Raw genomic sequence first — 15430 nt, 5'->3', positions numbered from 1 at the left:
TATAAACAACAGAATTAATTAAAATAGAAACCCAATACATCTTATACTCTGAACAAATTCAAAAAGTAATCAAACTCATACTACTAGAAATGTAACTTAATGAGGAGGATTTACTCAACACAAACAATTATTAGATACATCAAATTTTAAAATATCAACAATTCAACTTAGGAGTGAATTTATTTTCAAGGTCATACTTTATTTTCTTATTTTTCAGATTATATTTATTTATTTTTTCATGACATTTTTCAAATAGTCAACCTGTGACTAGCATATAATCTGGCCAACAAAGTTTTTCTAGACTATATATGTTTTAGACACCCACTTATGGAAGTTAGTCAAGTTACACTGTTATTCTTAAGGTATGTTGGCGAGTTGGATTTTAGAGAGGAAATAATAAAAAGAGAAAACTTTAGAGTCATGAATACAATATAAAATGACTCTAAAATTTTTCATTTCTTTTAGTTTTATTCACCTCTAAATTCTAACTCGTAAATAGACCATAATTACTATTTATCTTAACACATTCAAAATCTTTATTTTGATTCTGAAGTTGAGTGAGAAAGGATCCCAAGACAAATAAATAATAATGAAGTCCCACTCATCTTTTTCTTTGTTGGCTTCTATTCTGTTGCCATTCTGTTAGACAAAATTCCAAAGTACAAGAAACCAAATAGAAAACATTAAATAACTATGGGGTGTATTATAAAAGGATAAGAGTTTGCATCTATAACTATACTGCTTCATTATTTAGTCTAAAAAACTTTAAAATATTAATCAGACATGACATTAGGATACAATAATAGTCAAACGAATTAACTAGTGATAGTTTCTTTAATCAAAACCTGCCCCACATTTTATCATATTTTAAGAAGGTTAATTACACTCAAGCTAAGTGTTTCTACTCCTAGGGCATGCATTTTAAGAAGTAAAATTAGAGGATACAAAAACATTGAAGAATTTAATAAGAGAAAAAGATGTATGTAATTGCGAAAGAGGATCTTCTGTCCCTAAAAATTATGTTTCTATGTATTAAGTCAATCAAATTTCACTATATAATATAAAAAGTTACTTTATATTCTTGTGATTTTTTCTTTTTAATATATGACAACTTCTAATTGGGTTGGAACACAATGAGACATGAAAAAGCGGGACAGGTCATCTCCATTCATACACTTGCAGTGTATAAGTTCTATATACCGTCATTATATCATTTATCATTGATATTTAATCATTATTGATTATTTATAAAAAGTGATCCAAATGAATAGTGAATGATATAATAATTATATATAAATATTTATACCGAGAATACGATGAATTAATAATGTAATTAAAACAAAGTACCACACCACAACTATATATCTAAGTGTATGAATTGAAATATTAAGGTATGTTTTTCAATGAAGAGCATTTAAAGAAGACAATGACTCTAGTAAGAGTGAGATTGTTGTTTTCAGAAGAAGAAGAAGATGGTCTTGTTCAAGAAGGATACACACACTAACATACAAATATTCAATGGCGGCTGCATTTTCTTCTTACAAGAACTATAATTGTCTTTTATCATAGTTTCTCCTCTGTCCTCTTTACCAACTACAGTACAATCCAACCTTATTTTTCGAGTATAGCCAACTATCCAACCGGTCAAATAGTTCTTTTTGGTCAGTTCTGATCAAAACGTTAAAGGAACTACAATGCTTTTGGACCCTCTAGCCTCTCTTTTTTGGAGTGAGTTAAGGACTGCATTTATGATCAGTTGCTGAAGGTAATAAAGAGTAGGAGTAAAAGCTTGTGGGAGAACCATGAAATTTTTCCTTTTGCATTTAAGTCATCGAATTACGATAAAAATGTCATATCATACCATTTTTTTTTTTTATTTTTTATATACTTCCCTTTCTAGTTGAAGGATACTGACCTTCAAAAGTTGGGATTGTTTCATTAATTAACACGTAAAGGAAGTCATAAGGTGTTCCGACCGTTATGATGAAGGGTTTAAAGAATGAAAATTGAGAGAATGAAGTTGTCAGTTCGAGTTTCACCCATAGTAAATTTAAGAAAAATAAAAAAAGGATTTATAATGTAACATGATGGTTAGAAGGTGAAGGATTTGAGTGAAAAAGATTAAAGATTCGAATCACATTCGCAACAAATTATAACATATTAATATTTCCCGATCAAAAAAATAACACTTAAATCATTCACAATGATGAAGCACTCTTAATAACAATAGCAAATACATAAAGCAATGAAATTAATAATGTTAAATTACCTTATCGACTAAGAAGCACTCATCCAAAGCTTGATATTCCCATTTTAAAGCTAAATCAACTAAGCTTGAGTTGAGTACTTTGGAATAGCCAAAATGTTTCTGAACCTGGCAAAAATTATCAATTCCTCCATCGATTAACACACGAATCCATCCACTTAATCAAACACTCTTAATAAACGTGAATGTAGATCAGAATCAAACGGGTGAGGAAAATAGCACAACTTGATTAACAAGTATATAAAACAATTAAACTAAGAATATTAAATTTTGTTACTAACTGAGAAGCACGATCTAGCCTTTTTTTAAAGTAATTCAACAATGCTTCACTCAAGTATTTCAGAATAACTAAAATAATGTTTCAAAACTCATAAAATTTAGAGATTTTCCCATTAATTAATTTGTGGATCTATCCATCAAACTCTTAACAAAGATGACAATATAACACTAGCGGATAAAGATCAAAATCAAACAAATAAAAAATATAGAACTCGAATAATAACTATAAAAAAAAAAAAAAGCAATTACACTAATAATACTAGTTTTTTCTTACATACTAAGAAGCTAGCCTCCAAAACTTCACCTCCCCTTCTTTTAAAGATAAGTAAATCAATTATCTTAAATTGAATGCTTCAAAATAACCAAATGTTTTAGAACCTAGTGAAATTTATCAAAATTTTCGATTAATTAACTTACAAAATGCATTAATATTTGTCAATTTAGATCAAAATCAAACTAGTGGACAATAATTAAACCTGAATAAACAAGTATACATATTAATAAAACTAACAAATTAAACTCTTTGAAGCATGCCTTTGAAGCTTGATCTTCCTTTCTCATAGCTAAGTCAACAAAGCTTGAATCAAGTATGAATAGATAACAAAAAATTATTTCCAAGCCAAATAAAATAATAGATTTTTCTCCATAAAATAATCTATGAACTGTAGTCCAATTAATCCAACATTCTAAATAAACATGACTATGCAAGATCCAAGAAAAAATAACACTAGTCAATATAGATCAAAATCAAACATGAAAAATAAGACAACTTATATTACAAGTATATAAAGCAATTAAATTAATAGTGCTCGGTTTTCGTACCTACTAAGAAGCACACCTCCAAAGCTTGATCTTCCTTATTGAAGCTAACCCAAGAAAATGGTTTTATCAAATATTTATAAGAATATTACAAACAGGGTCAAAAACTTGGGATATGTTTGGCCAGAGAGTTTTGGGTCATAAGAAAGTAAACAAGTATTTTTTTATATTTATGCAACATAAATTTATAAAATACATATGGAAATGAATAAAGAATAATTGTTAGAATATATTTTTTTCATGTATTCCTTTTGTTTTAAAAAAAATGTAATCAAGCTCGTCTCCCTCCAAAACTCCTTAAACAAATTCCCAGAAGAAAGTAATTGTTAAAAATACAATATTATATTATTGATTTTTTATTTTTAAATCATTTAAAAATAAAGTCAATCATGGGGAGAGAAGTTTGGTCAGATATGGAAATATTATAATTAGTTTAATCTTCAGTAAAAGGTCATTTATTAATATTTTTGCTATAAAAAAATATAAAACAGTCGATATAACAATAGTTTAAGGATGTAGTACAATACCAAGGCGTCATTCATGTGTAGTCGATGATTGAATCATAAATAAAAGTAATATATGAATTATAGATAATGTATTGACATTATTAAAAAAAACTTTACATTTAAAGTATGCAAATATTAAACTCTACACAAATATGTTATTTGCCATATCTGAATTTTCTTTATGTACATTGTGCCAACTCAGTCAAAGTTCGGGTGGATATTCCTATACCAAACATTTAAATTTGAGTAGACATTTAATGAAATTCCATATGTAACTCCTGTGGAAGTAAATTTAAATATAAATTACACTTTATTCACGACAATCATATTATTATCTCATATTTTACAAATATTTAAAATTTAAAAATCTACGTATATACAATGTATTATCCTAGTTAAAATTTACCAAAAGGCGTTAGTCTAGTATTGTAATGTTGCACCGGATCCCTAAAGTTAATGATTCAATTCATGGGAGCAACACTTGTTGTGAGGGACAGCTATGAATCCCGAAAATAATTAGTTTCTTACCAAAAAAAAGGTTAGGGATAAAAAAATATAGTTAAAACTTGAGTTGTGCATTATTTTTTATTACATGTGTTTGGATCACATATATTATACGAGAATAAATTGTTAAAAATGTATGTATTGACAGAATAAAGATTTTTATATTGTCAACACATCATCTACCGTTGATTTGTATTACTTTTACTTGTGAGTCAATGATGGTTAACAAATCAATAGTGGATGATTTGACGACAATGTAAAAAACACTTACACTGTAAGTGTATATATTAAATTAATTCTCATATTATAAGATAAGTTATATCATGCAACTACTAAAAGTATGATATGTGTTCTACTTTTTAGTTTTTATAAATATTTTTATAGAAAATTGTGAAATAGGACACATGTCATGATTTTAGTTGTTGAATGAGATACTCATCGTGACTTGATTTTCAGTTGGAAATCGGCTTTGCGACTTAAGAAGAGGTAAACTTAATTTTTACCTCTCCGTAAAAGATTTTGAGTCGCTAGTACGTTTTTGTGATTAAAACATAGAAAACTCTCTTTAATTGGATAAAATGGACTTTAAACGTAAGTTATGAGCTCGAAAATCAATTATATATTTGGAAAATTATAGCACTTCATCCATCTGTGTTAAAATAATACTCTCACTAACAACATAAATTTTTATACCCTTAAAAATGTATCTCTTAAAACAAAGTGTATTATTTTTTATCTTATAACTAACAATAGTTCATATTGTTCCTACATATCCATAAATGTAATAAGAAAATCAAGATCAAGTAGTTCTGGTTTTTAAAAATGATTTAATTGATTTGTTTGATTTGAAAAATAATATTTGGTCATTATTTATCTAGTATAAGAAATGTGAAACAATATCTACATTGCATCAAATCTAAAATAGATATTTTAAAATATAATTAAAATTTTATCTTATTCAAAAAAGATGAAATTGCAAAAATTAATGTCTACACTGTATCTAATGTCAGAGATATTTAAAAGTATTTAAACCTTATCAAAATAATATTTAAAAAACGTTATGGAATTATTAAAACATTTTCAATAATAATTAACTAAACACATTAGTAAGGATATAAGAGAAATAAAATAGAGAACAAAGTATCTCATCATAACAGAAAACAATTTATCTTCTTAAATTCATTTATTGTTAGACATATGTTTTATTTTTATAATATATTTTAAACTCGAAACTTTTAGAGGAAAGATAATCCAGACACATGTCAACCAATGAGTAGATCTAAGAAGATCAGTTAACTTCTGGTACGATGAGCTTAGAGGTGACAAAGTTATCCACAATCCATCCAAATCCATCCATTAGAGCTAATGAATTTAAATGGATATAATCCAATAGATATGTTGATAATGGATGGATTCAAATCACAATCCATTATATTCAATGTATATTCATGTGTATATCCATTTGGATGAATATTCAATCCATCCGAAAATAAAATAAAAAATACTTTTTTTCTCATAAAGCAACATGCAGACTCAACTTTGCTTTGCAAACCGAACGTGCAAATTATAAACCAATGTTATTAATACCGTATCGGTCAGAGTACTAATATACTAGTATGGTGGTTCAACCAATTGTTCACTATTAAACCGCATACCGGTGAAGTTAGATATTTATATATTTTATACTAATATTAATGTTGAAAATCAATAAAGAAGACAATAAGTATTTTTATTTATATCACTTGTTACAAAATGTATATTGTACACCATGTTTTAGATATACAAAAAATATAATAGTTATGTCTTTGATTATCCATATAAATATTTTGGTAAAAATAAATCATTTTCATTAAAAAGTAATTTTAAATAAAACTAGCCGGTATGACCTTCAATTGAAAACCGGTCGGTTTGACCGGTATGGTTCAATTGAAAATCGGTCGATGTGACTATTTTTACCAGTATAATTGCATGATCGTTATAAATGTTGTATCGTAGCAGTATTAAGACCAGTTTACCAGTTGAAACAGCTAGTAAGAACCGATTTTGATATCAGTGATATAAATTACTCTCTTCCTAACAAAAGGATTCATTCAACAGTATTATCTTTTTTATCAAATCATTCTTTCAAAAAGTTTCACTAATGATTGATATAACATTTTGTGGCATGATTGAGCACAAGAAAAAATACATGATTGCACAATATAATATCTTTGACTTCACTTACATTGTTCACTTTTAGAGCTTTCACAAGTATAGTTAAATACTAAGATTTTTTTAAAAATATTTAGAAAAGCACAATTTAAAAATGTTTTTTAAATTGATTTTTAAAAATACTTCATTAAATAATAATTTGAAAAGAATTTTTTTCTTTCAAAAAAAAATATGCTTTACTTTTAATTAAAAAAAATAGATGGATTGAAATCCATTGGATATGGATGGATTGGATAGTCTAGAAATGTGATTTTATGAATTTATATGAATTGGTGGATGACTTTCCATCCATCAATTATAATCTAAATTCATATCTATCCAAATCCATCCAATTGTCACTCTTAGAAGAGATACTTTATTCTCAATATACTATTCTTAAATACTTACACGTACCAATTCATATCTAAGTTAATTTCCTTTTGTGTTGTACAGTCTCCCTAAACTCGTCTTCTTTGCACATACCAACTAAATGCGATGAAGAGATCTATCATTTGTAAGATTAACATTATTTAACGGATGGATTTATGACCCAGCCTAATATGTTTGGGTTGTGTAATCCCTCGACCAGTGAGGGGTACAAAACTTAAGAAACTGGGTAAACATTGCACCTACAGTGAAACTGCGGAATTGGATCCATAAAATTTTAGAGAAATCACTCAACCCACCCAACGAACACATGAACAAAAACAAGTATGAGAAACTTATCTAGGACTTGTAAAAATCTATATAAGAAGCTAGGTCCATATAATGTTAAACAACACACTCAACCCACCCAACCCACCCAACGAACAGCCCTTATAGAAGTGTTTGGCTACATAGATTGACGTTCAAGTGTTGCCGCAAGAAAATAATTTTAAGCTGATAAAACTGAAGCTTGGGTGAAGAATGAGATCTCTAATAAACATGGAATAAGAACAAAAACAAATCATCTCAAACAAGTGCCAACATTTCAACTTCCTACCTTAATAGGAAGGTCACTGATACCTTAGTCCCAAAAACTTCCCACATGACAGCCAATTAGTTCGTACTTCTGTTACAAAGCAAAGACACATAACCCAGGGAATGATTCATGGCAGAGATTCGGGAACAAAAAACTAGCACATGAATCACTAATCAATATAATTTTCAATTATTCACTTAATCACTTTACCTCATTATCACAAACGCCTAGGTAGTGTAGTAACTAGTATCTACTTAAAGACTGCTTTTGGTTTCTCAGTTTCATACTATCTGCAGTTCTTTATTGAGAGAAGGCAATGGGGTTTAAGTACTTAAAATGAGTTAAACATAAATACACCACAATATTCCACAAAATAGTGCAAAGCACAGCAAATTTCCATGGGTGGAACACATCAAATCAGTTAATTGAATAACATTTACATCTTTCATATTGCCTAAGTGTACTATTGAGCGGAAATGATACTTCCTTTGGATGTTGGATTACCAAAATTGATTTCCTATATCTAACCTTTCGTCCTAGAGCATTGCTGAACTTCCACATATTAAATGTAAGTGAAACGTACCACATGCAACGAAAACTTTAATCTTCAACCCTCTTCTCTGGTGAAACATGGTGCTTGAGAGATTCAAGGCTGACGAAAAATTTCATTGCAGCAAGAACAGATTAAAGAAAGGAAAAAGTAATAAAAAGTAGTTCCAGAATGGTAAACAAAAAATAAGGTTAAATTATGAACAGAAAGGCTTGAGTACATGGCCAACCTGCATTTCTGAGGAACCCTCCAGGAAACAACTGACAATTTCTTCAAACTTGGAGGCAAGGACAAATAATGTTTCCAATCCTGAAGTATAACTCTAAGATCGTGAAGCTTGCTATCCAAACCAAAGCAACAATTTGCATGCATTGTACAGACATTATTTAAATCCCTACTCGGTTCACAAAGCCCACCAAAATTAGCTGTATCCAAGAATCTCATCTTCAGTCCAATATCAGTAACGAAAGGGTCAACCTTGATGAAATTGAGTACGTCTTGGTCATGGTATCCAGGATAGGTTTCTCTTGAAGAGTACCAGAATTTGTAAAATTCTATTGACCTATTATTGGACTTTACATAGTTGAACCCTCCATTGGGTCTGTTCTGTACATCATCAAACCTACCTGTGAAATGATCACACGCTATCTGGAAATCTGCTTCAAGGTAAAACTGCGGAAATGGGTCCCTAAACCACATGATATCAGCATCCTGGAAAAGGAACATAAACATGTATCTAATCAAGACACCTTACAAGGGTATCTAGCTTCTTATATGTAGAGATTTTTTTAAAGTCTTCTTTTCATTTGTATATTTTTATGTTTTCTGAACAAGAAAATAAAATGTAGAAAGATACAATAATAACAGCACTAATAAAATGCATGGGTATAAAATTTGCTGCAATTTGGTATGGTTGATCCTAGCAACTGAGATTCCAAATTAGTAAGTTTTTGGGCCACTAGCAAAAACTTGGAATTATTGTAACATAATTCAACTACAATTCAGATGCAAGTAAGAGACAGATTTTTAGCTTCAGCAAACAGTTAATCTTTACAGTTTCCTGGTTGTGTTGTCTGGGAATGAGGAAAGCTTGGAAAAGGATAATTGTTTTATGACTGTTCCTCATATATCTCCAACATTATTGACAAGGAAAAAGATCTCCCACACTGTTCGCAACCACCATATCAAACTAACCAAACAAATGCGGATCATTTTCTATTGCTACAAGAAGTCTCAATTAACACATTGATAGAATACACGTCAACTCATAAGTAAACCATTCCTTTGTGTACAAGACAAATTTTCATCATAAAAACAACAAATATTACGGCTGATGAGAATGTCTCCATGGCTGATAAAATTAAGACAACCTTGAGGCGTACTCAAGTCAATCTTTGTGAGTTTGAAGAGGTTTGATAGGACCCCCATATGAAGAGGGTAAGATTGATAAAAAAGAGAGGGAAGTGAGAGATAGTTGAGTTGTCAAGATAGTATAGGCTTGGGAAAGGAACATACTTGTACGGGGGTCTATATAAGGTGGATGGGGGAATGGGGAAGTAGGCTGGGCAGAGAGTGCCCTATGCATCTGTGATGGAGCATTGCTTAGATAAGAGGGGTTTCTCCTTGTAATACATTTCTATTTCATTAAATAATACATATATTTCCTCACTCAAATTTTCTGGGTTCCTAACAAGCTTAGTGATAGGAAAAAATAAATAAAGAAGAAAGAAGGAAACTTACTGTGAACACAAAATTGTACCCCATCTCAAGAACAGAACGTAGGAAATCAATCCTTTTCCACATCATGTTTAAGTAGCGAGGAGTCATAAAGTATGCTTCTTCATGAAAATCAGCTTCTTCACTAACAAGAGAAAAGCAATGGGTATGTATAACCTGACAGCGTGCAAAAGCCTTGTGGTCCAATGCAATAATTACTAAATGGTTTAAAAGACTGCGGGTATGATCTCCTATTCTAAAGCTTTCGAGGAAAAGATCAATGACTGAATTTGGAGCTGCCCATGCTTCATTTAACGTGGTCAAGATAACTGTTCTATCTCCCATGGCAGCCTCATTTAGGACTTTTTCAAGTGGAAATTCATTAACAGTCTGCAGAAGAATTAATTAGAAAGAATAAAGAAATATGATAAAATTTTCCACAGACAAATTGCACAAATAAACCATAAGCCTCCTGATTGGAGTGGCAGATCAACATCAAGACACACTCATTGTAAAACAGTAATATTTTCATGCAGTTTATGCTTTTGAAATTAAATTAAACAATAATGGATTTATGGTGTTAAAAATATTCAAGGTTGGATTCACTATTCATAAGACCTAAGAGCGGCTCGAGTATGAATCATGAAAAGGACAATATAAACAGAGAAGCTACAAGAATTTTACATGTGAACTGACCAGTCAACATGAATGTGGCTAATTAATTAAATAAGTAGCTAAAATATACTCAGTTTCACTCGATTTTCCAATAATTAAATAAAATGAATCTCCACTTAAATACAAATGCCATATATATTCATCCTTCTGCATTCTTCCTCAATCTTTCTTGAGTAACACTTCTGCAAAATCTAGTTCAAGATTCCAATTTAACTTTCACAATGCCTCACTTGTAATGCAATGAAGATTGCAAAGATGTGAAGCACGTAAACTTACTATAATAGAATCTGGTCTAAAATCATCAAAAAATTGGTACTAAAGAATAAATTTGTCAACTCTTTTCTGTCTCTCAAATTTATGCTAAAATACACTTTCTAAAACACAATTTCCAGAATATTCATTTATATTTATCCAGGTCTACTTTCTAAAACACAATTCTCCAGCAATGCTTCTGTAAGATCTGCCCAAACAATCTCAGTTTATCCAGTTTTACTTCAACTTCCCCTCTCGGAATGCCATAGAAATAACAGATTTCGGTCTAAAATAAATAAAATTGGTACTGAAGTATAGATTTCACAAATCTCTGCTGTGTCGAAATTTAATGCTAAATTTCACTTTCTAAAACAAAATGTCCAGAATATACATTGGAATTCTCCAAAAAAATTAGAACCAGAATTGTATTACAATCGGTTAGGTAATGCAGTGTCAAACACGCAAACAACTATAAAAAACTGCAATAACGAGCTAACACAGCTAGGTTCAAATAAATACGTACTTAAATGGAAACTATAGTTCGAGATTTCAATTCGATAACACAATGCATTAAAAGCATACGAAAACCGAAAATAGAAAGTACACATACGAAAACAACGATGCAAATTAACGCGACTACTACAAAAATAGAAATCATGCGATGGAAAAATAATAATGGCACTCACCGTGGCGGAATCGTTGGACGGCGATGGAAAAATGCTCGGAAAAGAATAGGAGGAGTCGGCATCTCTGAAGAGGAGCATGAGAGAGAGAGAAGTGGTGGCGAACAAGAAAGCAACCGCGAAGAAACGCCGGAGATGGAGGAATTTGGCCACCGGCAACATCTCGGCGGAGAATCACCGGCGGCGAAGCGATGCGGCGTCGTTGGTAACAATTTCCGGCGAGGTCGTTGTCATATGTTGGTGGTGAGAGAGAAATGAGAAATGGAAGAGAGCATGGAATGAATGAATGAGAAAATGAAAGTGAAAATGAAAATGAAGTTAACGAGTGGAGTGAAGAAGTGTGTGAATATTGTTATGTGAATGTGGAAGGGTCGAGATTCGAGGCAAGTCTGTTACGGAACCACATTCACGTTAATGGTGCGGTGGGTTTGATGCATTAGTTTTTATTTTGTTCCTGCTTGTTATTTTTTTGCACCTGACTATTATTACTTGGGAGACCTATGTTATACCACACTTTATATTATGTGTCAAGGAAATATGATTCACCAGAAAAATATTTAGTGATCACAATTTTAATTTAAATAGTATTTTCAACCAATCAGAGTTCACGGCACATACAACTATATACATTTTTAGTATCATTTAATATATATATTGATAGTGTAAATATTTTTTACAATGTTAGTCATCATTCATATGTTAATTATTATTAACTTAAAAAAACAAAAGTAATATAAATCAACAATGGATGATGTGTTCGTATAAAAAAACTTTACATAAACAATACATAGACTTTAAACTCTTTTATTATGAGTGACTCTTAACTAAAAGAAACACAAATGAGAGAATGATATATTGATTGTGCGTAAATATTTACATTTCTGAAATTTCACCTTTAAATTTTGAGGAAAAAATGTATGACTAACAATATATGAATTTTATATATTATTACTAAATCATCTATTATTAATATTTAATCATTTTTAATTTTTCAAAGAAAAATAATTCAAATAAATGGTACATGATATACTGGATGCGTATAAAATTTTTAGATCGCTTGCACATATTTTTCAGTTAATTTTTTTCATGCTATTTGATACTTACTAAATAAAAATTAGAATTTTCACATGCTATGCATTCAAATAAAAACTCTTGAAGTTAACCGTGCATTAAAATCAAATTACTTAGTGAAGTATGATAACATATTTAAAGCATGGTTTGTGTTATTAAATTTATAAAATCTAGTCATCTCTGTCCATCAATACATAATATTAGTTAGTAAGTAAAAGTTAATGAATAGTTAGACGATGTAATTTTATTGTTATATACTCTATTCTTAATAAAAAATTATATTTACATTTGTATATCACGTTCTTTATTATTTCTATAAAATTACAATTTATTCTAATTTACTAATAGTAACTATAGAGTAAATTGAAAAAATCTAGTACATATTTTAAAAAATTATTACCTGAATATTAATAAATTTATTATTTAATAAATATTTTAAATAAAATATATTTTATTACTTTTAGATTATATATAATCTGTTTTATTATATTTCATAATAAATTTAGTTACTGAGTTATAATGACAAATTTATTATATATATTATTCAAATGATAATTTTTTTATGTATCAATTATTATAAAATATACATTAAATTTGAAAACTTGTTTGGTGTCTGTTTTTTTACGTGGATACACACTCTATATGAATATTTGCATAGTGTGTATGAGACATGAATATGAGAAGAAGTAACTATTATTTGAACCAATCCCATTTTCATCCCTAAGCTATATTATGGTCAATAGTGTAAAATTTGTAGTAAAAAGTATCTTCAAAACATATACTATACTTCAATAATATGTAGTAAATGCAAACTATATTTGGATGAAATATAACTTTAATTGAAAATTAGTTCTTTGTGGTTGTGACAGTTTGATACCCTATTTTATCCCAAATTTAATATTTCTTTGTGGGTTGTGACAGTTTGATACCATATTTTATCTCAAATTTAATATTTCTTTGTGGGTTGTGACAATTTGATACCCTATTTTATCCCAGATTTAATATTTTATAATAGAGTAAATTATACTGATATTTTTTTAAATTTTAGTCAAATTATCATTCATTTTTTGCATTTACACAAATCACTCTTAATTTATATATATTATACTAATTATTCATGTACGAGAAATAAATATAGTATTTAAAAATAAATGATGATTGTAATTTTAAGTTAAACTTTTAGGAGTATGGGTGTACACAAAAGAGAAAAGTAATCTCATTATCATATTTTATATAAATATTTTTAAATGATCAACTTATCACAGTTAGTATATAGTGAATCAATTAAGAGTAAATTATATCGAACACTCTATGCAGTTCAACGTAATTATGTATCACTATCATTTTTTTTGTTTAAAATATTACATTTATCACTCTTAAATGGATAGTTAGTATACTTTGTATATAATTAAATATGATGTGTATAGATGCAAAAAGATGAGAGATTTGTGTAATTTAACTAAAGATTTAGGAGGTGTGAATACAATTTAATATAGACTTTGTTATTTGCATAGATCTTTAAATAAATTTATTTTTGTTAATAAAATATTAATTTGAAATGTTTTTAAGAAAATTTGATTAAAACAATTATTTCTTGTGCAAAATAGACTAAATTAGGCCCACTTTTACAATTTCAAAATAGTTGAATGCATTTTTTTTATTTCGATGTACTTAATTTCTAATTACTTAGGCAGTGACTTGTATAGTTCAATTTTAAAAAAAAAATCTCAATTATTCTGACATTGAAAATATTGCTTTGTTCTCATGTTATATTTGTTGTCATTAAAAGCTTGGATAAAAATTTGTCCACAACAAAACACACAAAAAATGAATAGAGATGATCCACCGACTTAAATATTGAGTTTAAAATTTTTACTTCACATCCTACTCATCAATTTTAAAGAAATATAATGATTTAGATCTATTTACTAATTCAAACAATTAAATTTTATAAAATTGATAACTAAAATGTGGAGTAAATTTTTTAAACTTAATATTGAAGTAATTGGATTGTCTCCCAAAAATGAATTTACATTTATTAATTCCTCAAAGGAGAACATTTATATCGCTAGTAATTTTTATGTCCAGTGTAATTTTTTGTGGGGCTTGCCATTTTCCTTGAAAATAAATAATATTAATTTTTTGTACAATGAAAGGTTTCTCATTACTTTTTGAGTAAAAAAATAATATCTTTTATGGTATGTGACCGCTTTTTTCAGCTAGCTAATGTTGTTAATATGAATTGAATTCTTAACCTTTTGATTATCCTAATATATAGTAAACCTTACATCAATAGATTAACACATTGTTGGAATAAATAATAGTAGTTTGATTATTGATGAAGAAAGTTAATATAGATGGGTTAGGTGCACAACTCCTATTGATGAATTTATAGTTTATCAATGTTATTAATATTTTTTGTTCATCAAATCATTCATGATATTAATATAGTAATATTTGTTTGTACTCTTAAAAATATTCTTTCACACGTTTTGAGTAAGGAACTAATCCATTTTAACATGTGTTGGTGTCTCTTCTAACAAAAGTTATTTCCAACCATCAAACTACAAATATGATTTAGTCCAATTAAATTATACATTGATAAAGTTAGATCCATACATATTATATTAGAATGAATATTAAAAATTAATAAAAAATGTGATAAATACTTTTTATTTATATAATTTGTTAAAATAATATGTGATTTGATACATATAATACTGGCCGATAATAAGGTACTGATTTTATAACACTTCACTTTATATTTTCCTTAGGATGTTGTATTTTCTTTTCTTTCTTCTTCACCAACTTTGAAACATAAAAAATAAAATAAAGACCATGCATTAAAGATTAAAAAAAGTTGGAAACAGAAATAGAAAAAAAGCTGAAGAGGAGTCTAAAATACAGGTGTCACACTATGATTAGTAGAGATGACAAAACAATTGATGGTTTGTCCTA

The 15430-nt window shown here is 28.7% G+C and overlaps 1 protein-coding gene across 1 annotated transcript; it reads right to left on the bottom strand.

Moving 5' to 3' along the window:
• Positions 7848-11841, bottom strand: LOC109346573 (uncharacterized protein At4g15970-like). The gene is made up of 4 exons (XM_019586197.1): positions 11405-11841; positions 9816-10181; positions 8305-8786; positions 7848-8177 (listed from the first exon to the last, which is right to left on the bottom strand). Exons 1-4 carry the CDS (start codon positions 11561-11563, stop codon positions 8126-8128), a joined length of 1059 nt encoding a protein of 352 aa, XP_019441742.1. The 5' UTR covers positions 11564-11841; the 3' UTR covers positions 7848-8125.

The sequence above is a fragment of the Lupinus angustifolius genome, chromosome LG04, assembly GCF_001865875.1.
Source record: "Lupinus angustifolius cultivar Tanjil chromosome LG04, LupAngTanjil_v1.0, whole genome shotgun sequence".
NCBI lineage: Eukaryota > Viridiplantae > Streptophyta > Magnoliopsida > Fabales > Fabaceae > Lupinus > Lupinus angustifolius.
This window is presented reverse-complemented; position numbering and strand designations above follow the sequence as displayed.